The 23,613-nt window shown below is 45.4% G+C and overlaps 2 protein-coding genes across 2 annotated transcripts in view; one reads left to right on the top strand and one right to left on the bottom strand.

The window, feature by feature from the left end:
• The window catches only part of DOCK2 (dedicator of cytokinesis 2), a 397,813-nt gene that overhangs the window by 183,697 nt on the left and 190,503 nt on the right, over positions 1 to 23,613 (bottom strand). The window lies entirely within an intron of this gene.
• On the top strand, positions 5,271 to 23,495 carry FAM196B (family with sequence similarity 196, member B). The gene is made up of 3 exons (XM_012649739.1): positions 5,271 to 6,616; positions 7,778 to 7,852; positions 23,309 to 23,495. Exons 1-3 carry the CDS (start codon positions 5,271 to 5,273, stop codon positions 23,493 to 23,495), a joined length of 1,608 nt encoding a protein of 535 aa, XP_012505193.1.

Here is a 23,613-nt window from a genome sequence, read left to right as displayed (position 1 = left end):
TCCTCCCCCGATTTCCTAGTCTTTTGTTAACACAACTTTTCAGTCTGACCGTATACCAAGTGTAGTGTAAAACCAATAAACACATGAAAAAATGCTCAAGCTTAAATTAATTCCATGATAAGAATGAGATATAATTTCTCTCCCACTTTATTAGCAATGGATAAAAAAATTATCATAAATTGACCAAACATGGTGGCAAAGAGGTCTGGCCAAAGGGTCTTTCCATGCAGTAATGGTGGGTTTCATATAGGTGGAACATTCTGGAAGGAAAAGTGGTAACGTGGTAATATCAAAAAAATGCAAAATGTATGGCCACTTTGGCCCACTGATTCTTCTTCTTGGAATTTATTCCAAGGAGATAATTAGACAAGTGCTCCAAGGGTCACATGGAAAAATGTTATTTATAGCATTATTAATAATACCAAATATTTAGAAATAACCTAAATATCTACAAAAATATTATTTAAATAGATGTTACAGCCAGACGACCAAGTCTTGTTAGCTTATTTAAAAGGACAGCATGATCTATAAACCAGAATGTGTGACTTTCTCCAGGTTGTTCAGTGATAAAAAGGTTTTCCATCTCTAAACCTGCCCGTGCGTGCAATCCGAGTGCAAGCGCTGCACAGAGATGCCACGAATGAACTTTATCAAAACGGTGCACAGTGGCTCTTTCTTTCTGAGTGGTGAGATTTCAGGTGTCCCCCCACCCCCGCCTCTTTTTTTGTTTATCTGTATTATTTGAATTTTCACAATGAACAAATAATATCTTTATAAACAGAAAAGCAACTGTTTTTAAAGATCAAAAAAAAAAAAAAGAACATCTAAAGGTCACATAAATTTCATGGAGAAAAGGCAGGGCTAAAACTAGAATAATGGCTGATTTTCAGAATGGAAATGTTGACGGAGTTTGAAACCTGCTTGCCGGCCTTGGACAAAAAGGTTAGTTCTTCTCAGTCCTGGAGGGGACAGGAGGGCCCATCGGTAGGAACCTGTGCTCCAGCCTTGGTACTTGGGCTCAAATGTCAGCTCTACCCCTTACCAGGTGGGCAACCTGGGACAAATATCTTAACCTTCTGTGCCTCGGTTTCCCCAATTATAAAATGGGGGACTGATAGCACCTGCCTCTAAGTGTCACATGACTAAAGGAGAAAGTAAACAAAAAACACCTATCACAATGCCTGGCACATACTCACTGTCCACTAGACATTAGCTCTTAAGAAAACCAGCTTCAGACAATTGTAGCCTTTATGAGTTAATGTTCCCAGAATGAAGTGCTAATGAGCAGTTAAGAAGCAAGTAAAGAATAATGAAGCAAGGAAACCCACAAAAGTAGGCATACAAATATTTAAGCTCTGTAGTACAAAGGTCAAGGGTGTGACTTGAATGGTCTCAGGCATGTGACCATCTCATAAATCTCAACCACTCACCGTTAAAATGGGGATCATATATAGAAGGTCGTTTTGAGGATTAAATGCTAAGTGCTAACACAGCACTTAGTAACAGTAAGTTTTCAATACATATTTGCTACTATTAATGAAGATAATTATTACTCACTATGGGATCAGGCAGTGAGCTCCCTGTCACTACAGGTATCCAGGCAGGCATAACTGAAGAGGAGAATGCAGAGAGGATTTAGCATGGAAGGAGGGAATGGATTACAGTTATTTTTCCAGACCTAAAAATCCTTTTCAAAGTAATGGAAACGTAGAACTGATTTTAAAAGTGGGGTTTTTTGGCACTGTTGTGCAGAGTGATGAGGAACCCAGCCCAAGCAGGGTCATCTCCCCCGAGAGTTACGTGACAATGCAGCTCTCAGGATTCAGCACTGCTTTTCAGACAGGTGAAGCAAGGGAGGTAGACCCCCCAAACTCTGTTCATTCTCTGTCCCAAGAGTGGCTCTACCTTCTCTAGAAAGCTGCAGATGGTGGTTCACCCACCATTTGGGGCCTGTGAGCTTTGCTGAAAGCTACCGTCCCTCTCTTCAGAGATGTGCACATCTGCACGCTCTCTGGCATTCACAAGGAAACCTGGCTGCAGGTGATTACGATAGTAATAACAGCAATAACGGGAAACACACACTGATTGCTTATTGTGTGCCAGGCTCTGGGCTGAGCGTCTTGCAGACCTTGTCTCACTGACTGCCCATCAGACCCATAAGTCTGTGTCTATTCTGTGAGTGTCATCCCCCTTTTGCAGATGGGGAAAAACACCCACAAAGTCCTTCAGCCAGTAAGGAGCAGGATTTGAACCCAGTTCTAAGGTACAATCAGAATGTGAGGAGTGGTTAGTTGTAGAAGGTGATGACAAGTCGACAACTCATTCGCATTTTAGATGAATCCTAGTCTCTTTCAGGACCTTTTGCATGCTCCCCCAGCCCCACTGGGTTAGTTGGACTTTCTCAAGGCAGCTGGGAGCAGGAAAAGTCAATGTTGCCATGGACATTATTTACAAACCCTGGGGAAAGCAGAAGGCTTAGAGACGAAGCTTGGGCTGCACCCACTTAATGGATACCCCAAATGGCAGGATGGAAGATGTCATCAACAGTCCCCACTTTGGGAGCTAATGCTTTGATCTGTACAATATGGCTGGGTGCTAGAGGAAGAATATTTTCTCAGAGATATCCAAATACTTGTGGACTAATTTATCACTTTTATTTTCTTTTAAAATCCCTTGCTCAATACATACAGGCTTGGAACTTGCCTCTTCCCAGGGCCATTGGGATCCCTTTGACTTGGCAGCAAACCCTCTAATTTGCTTTGCCATGGCAAGGCCAGGGGATGCATCCATATATCTCTCCAGGCCTGCAGGGGTCTTTAAATCCTGCTGCCAAGGCACTGATACCATCTGTCCACATACCAGGCAGCAGAACCTCATGGTTAAGAACATGGACTTTTGGCTGGGTGCAGTGGCTCACTCCTGGAATCCCAGCACTCTGGGAGGTTGAGGCAGGAGGATAGTTTGAGGTCAGGTGTTTGAGACCAGTTTGAGCAAGAGTGAGAACCCATCTCTGCTAGAAATAGAAAAAAATTAGCCAGGTGTGGTGGTGTGCCTATAGTCCCAGCTACTCAGGAGGCTGAGGCAGGCGGATCACTTGAGTCCAGGAGTTTGAGATTGCAGTGAGCTATGATGATGCCGCTGTACTCTAGCCAGGGCAACAGAGCAAGACTCTGTCAAAAAAAAAAAGGCACGTACTTTGGAATGGCAGACACCTGGGTTCAAATTCCAGCTCCTCTACTGAGTACTTAACCTCTCTCTAAGCTTCAGTTTCCTCATCAGTCTAAGAGGGATAGCGACACCTCATGAATTTGTTGTAGGGATTAAATGAGATAATACAATATTGGAAAGGCAGGTGGGTATCTTTAGGCCAGTTACTTAACTGGCCTCAGCTTCTTCAACTGTAAAGTGGGGACAGTTATAGAATCTACCTTTATAGGGTAGTTTTGTGATAAATAAATGAATTACGGCTTGGAAAGTGCTTAGAATAGCACCTGTCACAACAGGTGTACTCAGTAAATATGAGTTATGATTAATGCATGTAAAGCTCTCAGCGTGGTAAAAATCAATGTCCAAAAAGGGTGGCTATTATTATTACAAAGTACAAGTTCCTCAGAGAGTTTCATGCACGTTTATCTCTTGAGAATCAATAAAATATGAAGAAGCTGGGGGGAATCTTGTCCTTAAGTAAATGCTGCAGTCACGGCAGAGAGAACTCATGAGCGCTCCTGCCCCGGCGGGACACCCTGGGCCTCCACCCCGCCCTGAGTCCAGGCTCTCCTTTGCTCCTACAGGACCTGCCCTTGTTCAGCCACCCATTCTTTCAACAAACTCTTACCCCGCACCTATAGCGAGCCAGACAGAGGGCCAGGAATACCCAAGCAGAGAATGAGATGGCTCCAGCTCCTGTCCTCCTGGGGTCTACAGCATAGTGGGGCAGATGCACATTACATAAATACATATACAAGTGCTGACTTAATGCCAGCTGCCATCTATGGTGTGAAGAATGTGATGAGCATGTACAGTGGGAGTCCCGATGTGGTCTAGCTCCAGGCGTATGTATAAGGGGGCATCATTGTAAAGGCTTCCTGAGGAGCGTTTAAGCTGGGACTTCACAGATGAATAGGAGTTGGCTGGGTGGTGCCTGGGAGAGAGGGAGGAAAGGGTGCAGGCAGGCAGGCATTTTGTTCCAAAGCCCTGTACCCACAAAGTGCCTGGCTCACTAGAACATAGACAAGGTTGGTGTGGTTGACTTATTCCTAGATGCTCCACTCAAAAATGCTCAGCTCGGAGGTTGGAATTTGGAGAGAAACCAAAGTCCACAGGAAGTGCATTCTCAGTGGCAACTGTTGTCTTTTCCCTTTCAGGCGCTCCGTACCTGCTCGCAAAGACTGCGTTTCTCAGAACACGACACACAAGGCCAGGCAAACGCCGGACGTCCCAGCGGCTGCAGACATGGCTCACTTTGCCCTCAAGTGAACTGCAGCCACGACACCACAACGGGGACCCTGCCCTCTGAATTCTCTCTGATGTCTCAATCACATCCTGGTCGCACCCCACCTGGTTCTGTGAGGCTATTTAGGAAGATAAGTTTCCCTCATTGAAGAAAAGGGAGACAGCATGAAAGAAAACAATGGCTCCAAAGGAGGAATTTGTGATTGACATAAATGGGGATGTTCCCTTAGGAGCATCATGTATCATCACGGAAGCAAATCCCCAGGTCATTTATCTCTCCGCCTATTTACAAGCTATGGAAAGAAGACGTGTGTAAGTTTCCTATGGTTTTACACTGGAAATTGATGCTCCAAGAAAGGAAGCTGTATGTTCTAGACATAGCAGGTTTCTTTTGGAATTCACACATTGGGCGTCTGGCACTACCCCCTAAATGGTACTTTTGTTGTCTTTTCGTTCAAGACAGCCAGCTTCTTCCAAGATCAGAACTGCCTGCTACCCTCCCTTGATAAACAGCCCACCAGCTCTCTTGGTAGATCAGATGTTTAATAGTCAGCCTAACTTATCGTTTATCTAAGTAGCAATTATGACTGTGATGAAATAATATTTTAACTGCAGGGGAAGCATTACGGATAGCTCCTACGTGGAATCTAGAGGCTGGGAATGGCCAACAGGGCATCCTGTACCAAGAGAAGAGGACCACTCCATCCTGGCTGGCAGTTCTCCATGTCAGAGATGCCATCATTAGATGCTGCTCCAAAGACCTAAGGGAGATGCACCCCAGAGAAGCATATGGACCCGTTCCTTTCCACTGAGGCTCAATGGCCCAGCAAAATATGAAAGTGAGACCTGTGCTTCTAAAGCGTAACAGTCTAGAGTCGGTGGAGTTTGTGAAACAAGCTCACCACCGCAGGAGCAAATCCCAGCAGGTGAGATTCAAGGAAGATGGGACCACAAAGAACCCAACTGGCCTAGCTGAGGTTGATGTCCACACTCCTGAAGACCCAGTGGTGATGAGGAAGACTCAAGCATCCAGGCACCATCACCCCCCCACCTACTCACTCTCCTTCCCCAGGTCCCAGAAGGCAGGGGGCTTTCGGAACATTGCAATCCAAACTTCCCCCAGTCTCAGGAAGCATTTCCCAGTTTTCAAAAGGAAGAAACTCACATCTAGCAAGTCCCTGGTGGAAATGCCAACAGCATCCCCAAGTGCCATCCAGGTCAACGGCACCCTCTCTGAACAGGACATCGTATCTTCTAACCTTGCCTACTTGAGGTTGGCTCAGCATCTTGAGGATGGGCCTCAAAGGGTCAAGGTGCCCCATCCATTTCTCCCTGGGGTGTCCAAGGTGCAGAGCAATGGGCCTGTTAGCATCTGCTTGGAAGCAGGAACCTGGAGGTCCACAGAGAAAGCAACAGCTGCCATTCAGGTCCCAGATGATATTTATCACAGTCCTTCCTGGGATGCTAGAGAGTCCACTTTCAGTCCAGACAGGTCAGCTGAAATAAGCAACTCTATACACCCTTTGGTTGACACCTGTACAGGTGATAGGAGAAGGGTGACTCCACCAGATTCAGAAAGATCCCCCTCCTGCTCAAATGCCACCAGCGGTGCCAACCACATGCCAGGCACAGAGAAACTCAAACATGAATTGCTTTTGCCCAAAGACAACACCGATGACAAAGACCTCGGCCCATTGTCATCGCAGTCAAAGGAAACTTGTGTTCCCTCACCTCCACGGACTCACAGCTCCCCCTCGCCAGGTTCGCACAGCCAGCCAGCCCATCCAGCAAGAGCCTCAGACTGTTCTGCATCCAGTGGCAATCACCAGAATCTGGTGTCGCTCAAAAGTAAAAGTGCATCAAAATCTGCCCCTGTGTGTCAGGAGCAGATGGCAAAGGACCCCACCCAGTCGGACACCCTGGAGTTTCCAAATTGTCCAGGAAGCAGTCACCTCCCATCCTCTCTTCCAAGGAGCGAGACCAAACTTCAGAGCAACAGGGAGATTAGTGGCATTAATCAAATTCACCTGGCACGGGGTGAACTCTGCGACCTCCAAGGCCGGCTGCAATCTGTGGAGGAATCTCTGCACTCGAACCAAGAGAAAATTAAAGTCCTTTTGAATGTAATTCAAGACTTGGAGAAAGCTCGAGCTCTCACTGAAGGGTAAGGAGAATTTTTTTCATATTAAAAACTACTGGGTGAAGTCATTTGCCAACACAGGGGCGGAGTGAGAGCACTGGTTTCCATTAGTAAAATGTCTCCGAAATGTTTGAGGTCCTGTTGCTTCCACAAATCATAACCAATAGCCTCCCTGTGCTCAGACTGGGTTTCATTTAGTTCTAGGCTTGGAGGATTTGTGTGGATTTCCACTGCTATTTGTTTTTGTTTTCAGGTGTTACCAGACTGGAGAAAGGTAGCAATGAAGCAGCAGGTTCAAACATGATTTTTATAAAAATGAGGGCAGAATTGGCCAATGATGGGGGAAAGGATAGGAGGAAGGTACTTCCCCCACCCCATGCTCTTAGCAAGTTCCTGCATTTGCAAGGTATTTTAGTTCTTTGTGTGTTTGTCACAAAGGACGTGAGGAGGCCATTAAGTTACTACTGACCTGCCCCCATAATGACCACGTTGATGACTTGGGCTGATCCATCATTGACCAACTGAGTAGGAGGTGAAATGAGATCACAATTCTGCGAAGAGAAAACAGTCACAAAATGCTTTCCTGGGTGACTCAGCACCAGTCTAGGGAGGGAAAAGCAGCTATTTGTTTAGGTGTGGAGTGCTTGTCTCTCCAGAGAGTGCTCTCTAAAGACAGAGAAGCAGCAGTGGCTAAAGTTCATCATTACAAAAGTGATCCTTGTAACCAAAAACATTTGTACCTCCGTAATACCTTGAAATAAATAAAAAAAGAAAAAAAGAAGGGGTGGGAGAGAGAAGTCGGTAACTGGCACTTGCTGTTATACATCAGCATCACGGCTGCCACACCAGAGAGCAGCACCGAGGTGATGCAGAGGGAAATGCACCGAACCAAGGGGTCAGGAGTTTTCACAATCTCCTTCTGCTCCATGCAAAGTCCTCCTCTTATAGGACCGTCATCAGCATGGAAACCCTCAGACTGAAAATGTGTAATGTTTAAATGTGTATAAAGCCCTCTAGAACCGTGAGCTCCTACTGGCACAATTTTCTTATTTATTTGTAACGCTCGTGGAACTTCAGATCATCGTGAATGCCATGCTGTAGGGACTAAGGGACCAGGTGGGACAATGTGTGTGGCCCACATGGCTTTTGCCCCTAGACTGATCGAACAAATGCTCTGTCTTGCAGGCGCAACTTTTACCGAACTGGCCAAGATCTCAACAACTGCAGTACCTGCCAGAACACGGCGTGCATCATCTACAGGTACCTGGCCATAAGCAAGGCCTGCTCTGTAGACCATGAAGCCACAGGGTCCACTGAGCACTCTAGCAAACTCTCTTAAATGCATAAAGTCAAGAGATAGGCAGAGACAGGCGGACTTTGAACATCTGAGACTTAAAAAACAAGGAGTTCTACTATGAAATGTTAACACCTGGTTCCAAGGCAGGGATTGCTCATTTTCATTATGACAGGTCTATGAGCATATCCTTTTGATGTAATCATCCCTACATTTATCAAACACTAAGTACAGTCACTACGGTGAGCTCAGTGTCCGCAATGGCATCTCATCTCACAGCTAGACCTCGTGAGGTGGCTGTTACGGTCCTCAGGGAAGTCAAACCATTTGGCCTAGCTCATGTAGAGCATTTGCTGAGAGCAGAAAGAGCCAGGTTTGAGACTCACATCCAGATTTTTCTAATCCCAAACCTGTGATAATAATTATTCCACCACACTGCCTCTTCCTCAACAGTAGCTATCCCATGCCAAGCACTTACTACGGGTCAAGAACTGTGCTAAGCACTTTCTGTTCATTTCTAAGTGCAGTATTTCCTTCCAGTACAGGGTATGGTGCTGCAATAAAGTAGATTTTTATAAACGATAAAAGGAAACATCATTTAGTGGTAAGAGCACTAAACTTCGAGTCAAAAGACCTGTGTTTTAATTCCCAAGCCAGCTAACTTGACCTGGGCTCAGTTTCCTTGTCTACAGAGTGGGAACAGTTATCCCTATTCACAGGTGCCATGAGGACAAAATGAGACAATGTAGGTGAATGCCTCTTGTAACTGCAAACCTCTGTACAAATCCAAGGGTTGATTACTGTTATTACTAGAAAGATCAATGCCCCCTTAGCTGGAAGCCCACTTTCAATGGCATGGTAGAAAAGTGGTCAAAAGCAGTCATTTTAGTTGATGACATCTAATTTTGTTTGACAAAAGTGAACAGTGCTGCTTTTTCCATTACTTTTCTATTTCTGATGAGAACAGCAACTCAGGGCCTGAGCAAATTGGAGCTCAATTATTGCCTATGTGTGCTTTTAATAATTTCTCATTCTCTCTGGCAAAATGCTAAGATTTCATTTTAATAAGATAACCATGTGCCTAGAAGTCAGGAGCTGCTTGCACTTGGGCAGGGTCTTGGGCATTTTCTCACTGAGCCTCTGTCAGCAGTTGTACAGGACCATGTGGTTTCACCAAATAACAGAAGACTCAGGACTATTCACAGAAAATACCTTTCACCTCAATGGGAAGTTGCCTCTCGTAAAAGGGGGCCCTGGGAAGGCCCTGCAGCGGGGTAAGATCTAAGTAGGCAGTCTCATCCATTGCTACCTTTTTGCTTGCTTGTTTACATCTCCTATCTTAAGTAAATTTTCTAATCACTAGGAGGACAAAAATTATTAAATGTCTAGACAGCTAGGGAGGAGAAAAAACTATTCATCATAAACAAGAAGAATTAATTTGAACTAACCTCCATTGAATTTTGGATAGTCTCTCTTCAGCAGCCAGATGATGTATTTTCTATTATTGTATATGATCTTTTACTTGGCTTATGTAATGGTTATTTCCCCAGTCCACTACGAGTTTCATGACCTGGCCTTTGGCAAGTCATTTCCAGCCTTTAAGTTTCCTCTTCTGAAAAATGAGGGCCTTTAATTAGAGTGTCCCAGTGGTCCCTTTTAGCTCTGACATTCTGATATTCTAAGCTGAATTAAAAGTGACAATATTTGGCTAAACTATGACCTTCCAACAAGTCTGAGAATGTTTGTATTTTTCTAGCACTTACTTCAAACATCCAAAGCAAACATTCTAAATTAAGTTACACCCTTGGATGGGTTAGGGACCTTCATGCACACCTCATTTTCCAGAAGAACAGCTATTGTATGCGTATATCCCTCATTACCATTCAAAGCCAGACTCTTCTCTCAAACAGTATCCATATCCTTGTATCTAAGCCATTGCGAAGGAACGGGCAATTAATTTGATGAAAGCAGAAAGATCAGAACATCCCCACAGTAGTAACAGTGGGAAGATGAGAGTTGTCATTTATTTTTTTTTAACATTTCAAATGACTTCAAACTTGTGTTGTGTCCTGGAAAGTCAGATCTTAGAAACGAATGAATAAGTGATGTGAAATACTCATCCCCAGGCCTTGTTAAGCTATGGTCTCCTTCCCTGATGACGGATGGGCTCAGTGCACGTCACTGTTCATAAAGCACATGGCGCATGATGGATGCTGCAGCTAAGTTAGCAATGCATAAGGTTTTCTAAGTGTTATTCCCGCAGGCTTCACCAGACAAAGGCTATGGCCATGCTGCTTGCTCCTATCAAGACACATGGGGTCATCCGGTTCTACCCAACCCATTCTCTCTGTTCCTGAAGCCTCATTGGCTCTCCTCTTAACATCGATCCCTTGGATAGATCCTGTTTCATCAAGGAGCACCGACACCTATGCCTAAAGATTCCATGCACGGCTCTTAGGAGCTTTCGGGGGATTACATACACCAAAGAGAATGGACTCCTTTGAGTTTTCCCTGCCGTAGGCTCCAAGGGAAGCGGGTGGAAATTGGCTCTAAACCTCAAGCTGGTTCCAAGCTGTTTAGGCCCCAGTCACTCGCCTCACCTCTCCTTAGCATTAATCCTAGGACGAGTTACCCAAAGGGCTGAATGAATGCCACCTGTAGTCCCCAACATTAAATAACATCAAATTACTTCATGAGAAAGTCATTCTCTTTTCAAATTTATTTCAATCCTTTCAATTACCTAGAGGGGAAAATCTGAGTTTGGTACTAGAATGTCTTTAAAACCTTCCTAATGCTTTCCTATCACATTTCTCTGCAAAGACAGAGCAGGACTCAGGTTAATAGCCCTGGGCAAGCACCAGTATCCAGCCAGAATGTAATAACTTTCGATTTTTTTATTGAAGCTTTTAATTTTAAAACTAATCCTCTTAACTGTTTATTGTAATTGTGATATTACCAGTTTTGTATAAAAAAAGTTTTTAAATTTAAAAAAGTGAATCGATTTAGAGAAAAAAACATGTTAAGTAAATATAATTGGGCAGATGGTGTGGAGAATCTCTCAAAAACCATGAAAGTGGTGAATTGAAATTTGGGAAGTGTTGCCCAAATCAGCTCCTTTTCCTCTTCTGAAGAGCGAAAGGTCTCTCCCAGCCCCCTCGCTCTCTCTCCCCCACCCGTTCCTCTGCTGTTCCGGCCATATCTGTGCTTCATCTTCATGTTTGCTCTAAAAATAGTCAGCAGAGCCTCTTTCGCAGACTTTGACCACACAGATCATGCATTTCTTGTCTGGATGTAACTCCCAGGAAAAATCTGCTTGGTTTAAGTTGTAAAATGCCTCTAACATGTTTTAAGGGAAAATAATAGGAGGTCTTTTGCAGAAAATTTGTCATCTACCAGCCAAACACGCTGCTTAGGAATTGGAAATAAAGAGTGAACTGCAAATTTACCGTTTTCAGTGGGTAAAAGGAAAGGTTGGCCATGTGAGATTTGAAAGGTGTCAGAAAGCAGAGAGAAACAGAAGAGATATTGTTCATCCACGGTCTCCCTGGACAGCCTGTTCTCCTCTCTTCCTTAGCCTCTTCCCATCAACTCCATCTGCACTCATGGCCTGTATTCCTGTGATTCCTGTGGCATGACTTTCCCTTCCTTTTTCCTGAGATAGATTGTGTGTGTGTGTGTGTGTGTGTGTGCGCATTTATATATGATTTTCAACTAACTACAGACATTTCCACTGAATACCCCAAGGCACTTCAAATTCACCACATCCCAAAACACATTCATTTTCCCCCACAAAAGTAATTCTCTACCCATATTTCTTATTCCGTTCAACACCACTGACAAAGAGGTGATTCCAGAGGGAAACCACGGTCCACCTGGACCTCCTCTTCTCCTTCACAACACACACCAAATCGGCTACTGATTCTAACTGCCAAACCCGGCCCCTCACTCCATCTCCTGGGGCTCAGGTTCAGCAAAGGTTCTCATCATCTGTTATTTGAATGCTAATTGATCTTTTTGCCGGAGGTCCCTTTTGCTCCATCCCAAGTAATCCTCCATACAGATTGCTAAATTATACCTGAAAAGTAGAATCTGACCATGTCACTCCCCTGCTAACCAATCTCATTCTGGTTCTTGCTGTTTCATTAGCTACTTTCTCAAGGCCCTTTCAATGTGATGCTAACGCCTTCTTCCCTGCCGCTCTGGCTCCTCTCCGGCCACAGGGAACTACACTCAGCTGGTAGTTCTGTCTAGCCCCAGTGCCTTTGCACCACCTCCCCCACTTTGCTGGCATGCCTTGCTGCCCTACTTTGTCTGGACCTTTCCTAGTCTTGCAGCGTAAAAGCCAGTTCTCTGGCCAACCTTATACTCTCCCTCAGAAGGGCCACCAAGGCATGTGTGTTTCTCTGCTACACCATTGATCCTCTGTGTCACAATGCAGTGTTTATGAAATCTTTCCTTCGGAAAATGACTAGTCTCTCAAGGTCATGGGCCAGTACCTCATACACAGTCGGTGCTCATAGATTCTTATCAAAGAAAGGAATGACTATTGACAGGGGAGGAAGGAAAAGCAGTGGTGAGCTTAAGACAGCTGTTTAGATTGCACAAAAGTAAAGTCATTGTTACCATTTGTTTATACCCCACCTTTGGACGGGGAAATAGAGGATCTAAGTTAAGCACATGTTCTTATTAGGGAGGGAAGGCTTCTACGTAGCCAGTCCACAGTAGATCCTTTTGAACTGAATCTAACAATGACTGAATGTAGAACATGGATTGCCAATTTTAAAATATCTGGAACATCACATACTTTCAACGAGATGTAACGGAATCAAATCTTTCTTTGATGACTCAGAAAGCTTGTTGCACTTTCCCAGGACATTGAGATCCTTCTTCCTCAACGCCTTCCGGCATCATTGCCCAGTCCTTCTGCACCAGCTGTGGTGGGGAAGGCAAGGACTGACTGTGGAGAACCACACACTCCCTCCAGGCTAAAATATCTTCTTTCCGTCCTGCTGAACTGCCCCAGTGATGTCTTATAAATCCCCCCAGGGATTTATAGCATTAGATCTGCAGGTTCTCTTGATAAAATGCCCCAAACCAGAATAATGTCTAAAATGTCCGCATCCTAACCCCGGGGCCCTGTGAATATGTGACCCTATATGGCAACGAGGACTTTGCAGATGTAATTAAGTTATGAACTTGAGATAGGGAGAGAACTATGGATTGTCTGGGTGGACCCAAGGTAACCACAGGGTCCTCAGAAGGGAAAGAGGGAGGCAGGAGAGTCAGAGAAGGAGAGGGGCTGAAGGTCAGAGGCAGAGGTCAGAGCGATGTAGTCACAAGCTGAGGAATGTGGCAGCTCCAGAAAACTGAAAAAGACAAGGGATGTGTTCTCTCATAGAGTTTCCAGAAGGAGCACAGCTCCGCTGACACCTTGATTTACAGTTCTGTAGGACTTCTCACCTCCACAACTGTAAGAGTAAAATTTGTGTTATGTTAAGCCATGAAATTTGTGGTAGTTTCAGCAAAAGGAAACTAGCACACTCAGATTAAATCCTTATAATTCATAAACTACTCACATACAATTGGAGGTCAGTTTATTTGACCATACTTGATAATTTTTACGGTTACAACAGCTGAGAACAGGGATCTGTGGGGATGAAACCTAAGGGAAAGAAGTAAGAAGAGAGCTACCACTTACCGGGCCTCCATTATTTCCTGATCATTTAAAGCACCTTTTGTTTTCATACTTAATCCTCATAACCATACAAGATAAAGTACCCCCATTTTACAGAGGAAGGAACCGAGGCTCAGGGAGGGCCAGGCACTTGCACAATATTCAGATGAGGCAATTGAAGCTGAGAGAGATGAGGCCTTTGCACAATTATTCTAGAACTAATAATGGCAATGGTCACATCAGAACACCGTGCTGTCTTCCTGCAAGCCACTTTCCACAGCCTGTCACCTTCAGAGGCCGGACTCATTCGATGGGTGTTAGGGTTCACTGGAATGTTCTACCCTTGCTAAGTTCCACCTAGCCAAGGGCATCATGCCAATGTATGTTGAAGTTGCAGGCGCTAAACGATGTTCTCAAAGTGCAATCATGGCTCAGCTGCATCAGCACCCCCTGGGTCTCTGTTAATACCGGTAGTTGGGCTTCACCCCCAAACCTGCTGAATCACGAGGTGTGGGGTAGAGGGTGAGAATCTGCAGTTGCAGCAAGCTCCCTGGGAAAGGCTTCTGGAACATTGAATTAGGTAAAGCCAGGGTCCTGAAAGGAGGAGATGAAAGTTGATTTACTAGAAACTTTTGGGACAACCAGCCTATGAATAGAAAATACTCGCTTATAAAATAGCCCAAAAACTAGCTTTTGTTTTTAATATATCCTTGGAAAGATGGGTTACCTTTTTTGCTTGGCTTTGATTTTAGGGTTAGATGGTCATACATAGGCCTAATTATATATACTGGGTACAGGTGAGAATGGAGGCAAGGCGGGGAGGAGAGAAGGGGCTTGTTTATGGAGTAGATGTATCTTCTGACGCCTCTTGCTTCCAATGAGAAGACAAAATGAGTCCCTCTCAGGCCACTCTGGGGCCCAGGCTCGCATTATGCATTACTTAGGGGACTCGTCTGTAGCCTTTCCTTCCTCCTACATCTCCCAGCTCCTGAGGCCTCATCTGAGATCAGGAACTGATTGGCAATCCAGGCTGGCATGTCTCCTCCAATAAAGGTTAAGAGTAATTATAGCCTAATTCTGCTCCCCAGCCAGGAGCCCAAATGCTGAGAACTGCCACCTGGTGGGTTCTGGAGGATTGACAGCAGACCTGTGACAAGGGTGGGTGTGCCAGTTTGTGAGGATCACCTTCAGGACAAGAATGTCGTCATCCTGCTCTCCTGAACCACGGACTACGCATAGAGCTAAATGCCATGCTGGAAGCTCACCACGATCGCTCGCTTCCTCAAACTCCATAGACTGCGAGTTGCTCTTTTTCATTATTGATGCCTCCACTGTTAAAGCTCCTTCTGACCCAGACAGAGAAGAACTCATGGCTACCCAAAAGGAGATTCACTGTCAGCACCTTCCTTTGTACCTAGCAACCAGCATTCTCACTCCTGGTGCTTCCCCGTCATGGTTTTGCTATTCAGAGTATGATACGGAGGCTCCTTGGAACACAGACCAAAGCCTCACAGCCATGCATCCTGCAAGAGAAAAGCAAGGACTTCATCTTACCCAGGAAACAGAGCCATGTGAGCCGCCAGAGGTCACATGGTTGGTGGCCTGAGAATTCTTCCTTGAGTTTCCCTCTCTGGTTAAGCTATTTGGACATTGGGCTTTGGCCTTGCCTGCTACTTAAAGCTATTACCTAACAAGAGAAAAGGCACTTCTCTAGAAATGCAATAAGAACTCAGTCCAATGGGCTTAGTAACCAACTTCCCACTTAAATTATTTAGTATTTTCCTTTTGTCTGCTTATGACATTCCCCAGCAAGGAGCCAGGTAAACTATGAGAGCCTCATCTTCCAGCCACAGTCTGCTCTCTGGCCAGCAATAAAGTCCACACTAAAAAAACAATTATAAAGCACACAGCAGATCTGTTCTTTCTAGCAATCACAGATGCATTTGCACCTCTCCTCAAATCACAGTATGGACTGAGCAACACTATTTCAAACGCTGGGACAAAAACGTCATGGCAATACCACCCAGCATCCCCCAAACACTCAACAACAAGCATAGCTTAAGTTGTCTCTTTCGGAAACAGTCATGAAGTCTGAGGTACATGTAAAAATTTCTCTGAGTACCGACAGGCTATATCCAAGACATCCCTCTGTCTTCCTTGCTCCTACTGGGTGATGTTATTCCTCTCTTTCTCTCCCTAGCATGTGGGGAAAAAGATGCAGGATTTACAGCATCAGCAATTTTATCTGCAATAAAAAATGAAACCTATTTTAATGCATTAATAGCTAAAGAGGCTGAAACATGCCATAAATATAAAACCAAACGAGTTGAGTATTTCCCAGGCATAACAAATGGGTAGCTGCTGGCACTGAGGCCACAGGCAACCACAGAGGGATCCAATCTTTACTTCTCTGTCAAGTTAATGTCATAATTATTGCCATTTGTCGAACCAGCCACAGCACCAGGCATTTTGCTAAACACCGTATGTGTATCATCTCATTTCCGACTCCCAACAACCCTAAAATGTAGGTAGGATTAATATTACCATTTTACAGATGAGGAAACTGAGGCTCAGAGAGGTTAAGTGAGCTATCCAAGACCTAAGGGAGCCAGGGCTCAAACCTAGGAGGCCTATCAGGAGATTTCTCTTGTCCCTTCCCCCCTTTCCTTTTGACCTTGTATTATCAGTGTTAAATTTCTCTGAGATGACCCACCCTTTCTAAGGGCTTAACATGCAGACTTTCTTGGCACAGAAACAAGAACACAGATTTCTTACAAAGATAGCTATCGGCAGAGAGGATTTCTGCAGCTTGATCCTGCTTATTTATGTGCCAAGCAGAGAACCGGTGATTTTCTGAGGACTCATGGCAGATAGATGCCCTGGAAGAAGGAGAGCACTTGCCAATTGGAAATGGCTGCAAGTTGTGAGCTCAAAATTATACCCTATAAAAAATGAGCAAACTGGTTATTAGGAGAAAGTTTGAGGAATAATATCCCTTCTAGGCCTGGGTGGGGAAGCATACAAACTAAAGTTCCTACTTCCCCAAAGACACTTTCCAAAGTGTCATGATTTATCCAAACGGACGGGAACCACATAACCCTCGCTGCATCCATTGATTCTCACAGCTAATCCTTGAAAAAAGAAAGTCACGGGAGCTCAATCAGTCAGTGGTGCACCTGGGCTCTGTGTGGAGAGGGACCACAGAAACGTTCCAACAAGAGATGAAGAAGAGGTGGAGAGGAATTTGGAAGATGTTTTGTCTTCAGGGAGACATCGTGGATCACTCACTTCTCGGCCAGCTTGCCTAGAGTGTGTGGTTGATGGCAGTGGCTTGTCAACATTTCTCTTTATAACAGAGCAAGACCCACTGCTGAGAAGGAAGCGCAAAACGCCCACTGGAGACATCATCAGCCTACACCAGACCCAACATTGCTGAGCCCAGATATCACCTGGAATAGGCTGCCTCCTTACGGGGTGGGGACCTTTGCCGGACAGGCAGCCTCCCTGTGAAGGCCGCCCTGAAATCTAGAAAGACTATTGCTGGGTGGGCCTGGAAGCTGGTCCATAAAGGGCCCCCATGCAGCCCAGCCCAGCCCATGTTAGGTCTGGTCCCACAGGGGACGGTGAGGTCATTGAGGAGCACCAGACCTTGGTTACCCCATCCTACCTCCACCCACATATGGCAATCAGGAATTTACATGGATACAGATCACCATGGTCTTTCAGTGCAGCACCTCTTAGTGCACTAGCTGTGGGGCTGGACAGCCAAGGTTCAAATCCTGCCTCTATCACTTGCTAGTACATGCCCTCAGTGGAATATTTAACCTCTCTTTGCCTTAGTTTCCTCATTTGCGAAATGAAGGTAATAATTCTCACATGGAACTGTGAGAATTCATAAGAAGGAACATAAACTTCCAGCACAGTGTCCAGAATATAGATTTCACTCCATAAATGATAGTCATTCTTTTTATCACTATTATTATTATTGCCCCTTTAAATTACCATGTGTCCTGGCCAGGCGCGGTGGCTCACGCCTGTAATCCTAGCTGCCTGGGAGGCCGAGGCGGGTGGATTGTTTGAGCTCAGGAGTTTGAAACCAGCCTGAGCAAGAGCGAGACCCCGTCTCTACTAAAAATAGAAAGAAATTAATTGGACAGCTAAAAATATATAGAAAAAATTAGTCGGGCATGGTGGCACATGCCTGTAGTCCCCGCTACTCGGGAGGCTGAGGCAGGAGGATCGCTTGAGCCCAGGAGTTTGAGGTTGCTGTGAGCTAGGCTGATGCCATGGCACTCTAGCCTGGGCAACAGAATGAGACTCTGTCTCAGAAAAAAAAAAAAAAAAATTACCATGTGTCCTAACGTATTGTGATACAGGTACTCCCTTGTTGTTTCTTCTTCTTAGAATAAAATCCTGAAAAGAGTCAGGCCCTTAGCTGAAACATTTGATCCTTCTTTAGAAGGAAAATTAAAGGACTAGGGGTCAGGAAACCAGGTGCTATAGACCAAATGTTTGTGTTCCCTTCCCCAAAATTCATATATTAATTCCCAATGCCCAATGCAATGATATTTGTGAAAATATGTGAAAACTTTGGGAGGTGATTAGGTCATGAGGGTGGAGGCCCCCCCATTGTGATTAGTGCCCTAACAAAAGAGACCTCAGAGAGGTCCCTCACCCCTTCTGCCATCTGAGGACACAGGCAGAGAATACGGCCATCTATGGACCAGGAAGAGTGCCCTCACCAGACATGAATCTGCCGGAGCCTTGACCTTAAACTTCCCAGCCTCCAGAACCGTGAGAAATAAATGTCTGTTGTTTATAAGCCACCCAGTCTATGCTATTTTGTTACAGCAGCCCAAACAGACTAAGACATCAGGCTGAGAGTCCAATCGTAAGCCACAGTGTGACCTCCCTTCGCCAGCCTGCTTGTCTGTTAAAGGGCCATAACAACCTTCCTGGACTGTCCCGAGGATAAAATGAAAACACAGATCCGAAGTGCTTTGCAAATTCAAAAGTGTTATATAAAACTAAGAGGTTTCTGTTATTTGTTTGTTTCTCTATAAACTTTTATCTCCTTTTGGCTTATCCAAAATCAGTTTTCCCAGCCAAGATCCTGCAGCCAGAACCTAGCTCTGTTGTTTGTTCATGTATTTATGTATTTATCTTTTTTTTTGCTATCTGCTTCTCACTGTATCTTCTTCCAGACAAGCCATGACTTAGGGCTCTCGCTGCTTCCAATTACCTAGAAAAACATCCTTCTGCTTTTCAGCTAGCATGATGGCTGGAGCACTGATCTGTCAGCTAGATTAGTGAGATGCCCTCGAGAGGGAAACCCGAAAGTTCTCATCCATTCCTGGTGTGCACGTAGCTCACTTACTAAACGCAGTGTGGCACCGTGCTCAGACATCCTGGATGTGAAGGGCCCTAAGGCTCCCCAGACAGTGAACTCGGCATCCCTGAGTCCCAGGTCCCGTATCCCACACATCCTCTGGAGGACCAGCCCCATACACCTCAAATGCTCTGGGCTGTCTCAACGGCTCCCCTCCTGAATATCCTGCACTGTAACACTTTCTTGACTACTATTTGCTCCTACCGTAAGCCAGGATTCTGCAAAACCTAAGCACTCGACACTTATCTTCCTCCTTATGATCCTGCCTGGAATATAGAGTCGATATGGAATGCGGATGGTAGAAAATGGCACTGGTGGGAAGGTAAGGAGGGTGAGAGGAAGGAGAGAAGAGTGTGAGGTTGGAAAGGTTACTGGTGTTCTCTGTTGATACTTGAGCCAAAACCCAAAGCAGAGAGTCCCTCCCCAGTACCTACAAACAACCCTCTGCTAAGAATTTACTTGAATTTTCACCAAGTTGGCAACTTGCTCCTCTTTTCATGGGGTTGCTGAACATGGTGTAAGTTGGCTGAGCTGGAAGTCGAGGGGCATCTCCTCTTTTCCAACCAGCCTCAAGAGGAAAAGCAGATGAGAGGGCACTGCCCCCTCCCCATTTATAAGGCAGCTGCCACCAAAGCAAAATATACTCCCTCTCCTCCCCTCTAAACTAAACAGTAGTTTGTCAAACAGATGAATAAGAAGAAAAGTGGCAATTTTCCTTTATGCTAATAAATTGCTTTGGCCTAAAAAACATTAATCAATTTCTTTCCAAAGAGCACACACTTCTCTATACTCTGCTATTTGCCTGGCCTTGAAAAGAAAGTCACTTTCAATCCCCTTTAAATTGTCAAGACCAGTGGGGGCAGTCACAAGATGGGAGTGGGGAGCTCCCTAAATCCCAGTGATTATAATGGAAACCTGCTGTGTTTCCATAGAAACACAAAGAGGGTATTCTTCCCTGGATGTAGATGGAGGGGAGGGGTGCCCAGCAACTGCCAGGTGCACCGGCCACTCAAGAGCTGAAGGTGGGTGTGAGGGGGTGAGGTGTTTGGCCCCTGAGAGGGAAGACCTAGTGCTGAGAGTGGAGTGGGCAGAGACCACGCGCTACTTGAGGGGAATTCACCTTTACTGCGGCCCATCTGCATAGCTGGCTGGCGAGGTACGAGGAAGCCAGTATAACTCCCACACTCAACTGAGTAGTGGAAACAGGAAGAATGTGCCCAGGGTCACCCAGCCAGGAAGCCGGACAGCCTCACTTCCAGCCCAGGAGTGTTCAATGCAGAAGGCCCTGTTCCATCCTCCCTACTGCACTGCGCTTCAAGTTGTGACGATGAAACCAAGTTTACGCTCTGTTTCCTGGCTCTTTTACTACACAAGCCTGCCAATTCTATACACATTCCAGAAGTGACTACAGCATTATTTTTTTAATAGGTATTAGGGTGCTTGTAAATCTTGACAAACTCAGGTGGTTTGTTGTCATTGTTGTTGTTTGTTTGTCTGAATTATAAAGTCAGAGAAAGTTCACATATACACAGAGGAAGGCAGCTGGTGCATTTGGTAGGAGCATATGGATGAAGAACTGGAAAGTAGGAATAGTTGAGAGAAATAAGAAGTATATTTTGAAAGCAATTGTTATTTAATCACCTATCTCAAACGCTGGGAATTAAGAGCCACAGGACAGTATCCATGTCTGTCTAGCTTGCTGCTATGTCCCTAGAACCTAGCACAGTGTGAGGCCCAGAGCAGAATGGATGTATTAATGGATGGATGGATGGATGGATGGATGGAATGTTCTGGACCAGCAAGCACTGGGAAATCCTAGAATCCTGGAAATCCCAGAGCGGGTACCCATTCTATTTGGCTCCATCTGATGTTCTATGGTAAAGACTGTTTTTCTGCCATAGCAGGGAGAGCAGGACTATTTCCAGAGCTAGTAGAACTGTGAGTATGGCTGTTCCCAGTGCTAGAGGGGTGAGAATCAGAGCTCACAACTCACTGTTTTAAACTTCAACCTTGCTGCCATGCAGAGGTTGCCCAGCCTCTGAATCTATCTCCTTAAGTTTCCACTGAGGAGAATGAGGTGCAGGTGGTGCACCCACTCCACCTCCTGAGACAAACGGGGATGCAGTACCAGGAGATGCGTCTCGGAAGTGGGAGTCTCAGTGTGTGAGTCTGGGGATGCCTCTGCCCACTGGCCTGGCAAATCCTGGGCTTTGGCTAGGTCTATTCTAATAGCAATTGATGTTGCCTGAGGACACAGAGCCACTGGACCAGCTATGCCAGGAGGCCAGGGAGAGTGTCTGCCTGTTTACTGTTCCTTCCCCAGCTGCTACAGCAGGGCCTGGCACATGGAATATAGGTTTGTTGAATGACTGGCTGAATACTCGGTGCCTGCTCTGTGCTGCATGTTGTACCCGCACATGGCACTTGAACTTCACTGAGATCCTTAGAGTATGTGGTGTACTCATTTCACAGATGAGGACATGTTGGCATGAAAAAGGGAAATGAATTCCCCCAAGATCTCACAGTTGATAAGTTGTAGAGCTTTGCTTTAAAAAACAGCCGGCGTTTCATCCACTATATAGGTCATCCAGCCAGAATTATGTCCCTATAGAGGGGGCCAGGGAGGAACAGAAAGAGAAAGGCCGTAAGGAGAGGAGAAGAAAAAGTGGGTGAAATTTATCAAAAATACAAAAACAAAACAATCAGACACCCTTCCCCAGTGCTCCCCAGGAACAACCCTCCAGCAGTCTGGCCCTTTGTACTCTTTAGCCCTGACTCTTCCACCTCAGAATTCAGGACAAGGCGCCCTTCGGGGCTTCGTTAGTCATGTGTGGCAATGTGATGTGCCTTTTCAGCAGCACTAACTCTGATCCTGGGCTCTGGAAGGCGACATGGGGATAGTAGACAAGGACAGGTGTCCCTTTAATGACAGCTGATCTTCAGCCCTTGCTGGGTATAAAGGCTTTAGCCAGTCAGGCCACATCACAGACCAACATGGGGTCTTTCGTCTTCCACGTACCACATTTTGTTTTCCTCCCAGCTAAACAAGCATGCACTGTTTTCACGATGACACTTTCCACACTCCCACGCTGGCTCCCTATCCTTGAGCCTTCCAGGAGGCCCTGTAGGAAAACAGGTAACAAACACATCTAAAAGCTTCAGAGCCTTCTTACAAGTGTCCTGGCATGCACTGCCAACTCCTCCATCAGTGAATCTTCCTGATGCAGGGAAGCGAGCAGTTAAGGACAGAGGGAGCTGTGCTCAGCCTACAGGGTGTCCAGCGGGATTCATTCTTTCTGGCCCGGCTCTCTGGGTTCCAGGGAGGCTAGGACAGAGTGACAAGGCAGGCTGAGAGGCCCTGAGGCCTGCTGGCCTCACCCCCAGGCACGCAGAGGTCAGGGCAATGTCAGCACACCCTCCTCAGAGGCCAGAGCCTCTGCTCTGACTCCCAACTCCCTCAGCCTCGGGAACCCTGGTCCCCGACAGCCCCATGTGTACTTCACAGACCTCTGTGCTAATCAACACAGCACAATGATGTCCGTATATTAACGACTTCAAAACACACAAGTAAGATAGCAAAAAAAAAAAAAAAAATGGAGTTAAGAAACATAAGAAACATCCATCAATAGAGGAGTATTTAAATACATCTGTATTGAGGAATACTATCAGGCAGTCTCATATGTAAAATTCTCCAAGATACACTGTTAAGTAGAGAAGCAATTCAAAGAGCAAAGCATAATATGTTAGTAGTAATAATGCTAATGACAATAATAATGACAGTAATAGAAGCTAACACATATGTCAGACTTAGTGTACGCCAGGCACCACTCTGAGTACTTCATTCATATTATCTGACTTTACACATGTTACTTTCAAAGAAAGCCGTTGAGATAGGTGCTAGTATTACCTCTATTTTACAGATGAGGAAACTGAGCTGTCAGTTTTATTATATGTTCCTCTGTATTATTTGAATCTTTTGTAATGAGACAGTTTTCTTGCATAACGTGCAAAAAAAATAAAAACCATGAACAATTAGGAGCATTCAATAAATGTAAGAGAGAGACTAGAGCCAATACTGACTGAATACCTACCACCAGGCTGCCATGTTATATGTCTCATTTATACTTAATAAATAACATGCCTGTGAGGAAGCGATTACAGAGGCCAATTCAATCAATGAAGAACTGGAAGTTCAGAGAGGTGGCATAACTTTCCCAAGGTCACACAGCCAGTAAGTACCTAAGGATCTGGGATTCAATCCCAAAGCGCATGCACTTCCGTGTCAGTTGGGCATTTGGTGATGCTAAATCAGTCTGTGCTGATTCGAATGTGCTTTCCTTCCTTCTCTATGTTTTTCAGTGTAGAGTATGATTTTCGGCAGCAGGAAGGCAGGTTCCATGAAGTTCTGCAGAGTCTGGAGGAAGCCGAGCCAGTTGAAGAGGCATCTCCCCCACCAAAGTCCCCAGCAGAACCCCCAGTCCCAGAAAAGCAGGACTTAAGGCGGAAAACCAAGAAAGTGAAGAAGAAATGTTTCTGGTGGATCTGAGTTCATTGGAACCATATCCTCCACCCTTCTCTTGTACCTCCCTGAGATGGGGAAGCCACTGCCCTCATGGCCTTCCCTGCTTCTCTGCAAAAGCCCCAGGCTGTGAGTCCCTTGTCCT

Source organism: Propithecus coquereli, unplaced genomic scaffold (assembly GCF_000956105.1).
Source record: "Propithecus coquereli isolate 6110/MARCELLA unplaced genomic scaffold, Pcoq_1.0 Scaffold301, whole genome shotgun sequence".
Lineage (NCBI taxonomy): Eukaryota > Metazoa > Chordata > Mammalia > Primates > Indriidae > Propithecus > Propithecus coquereli.
Note: the sequence above shows the minus strand (reverse complement) of the source record. Positions and strands in the feature narration are given on the sequence as shown.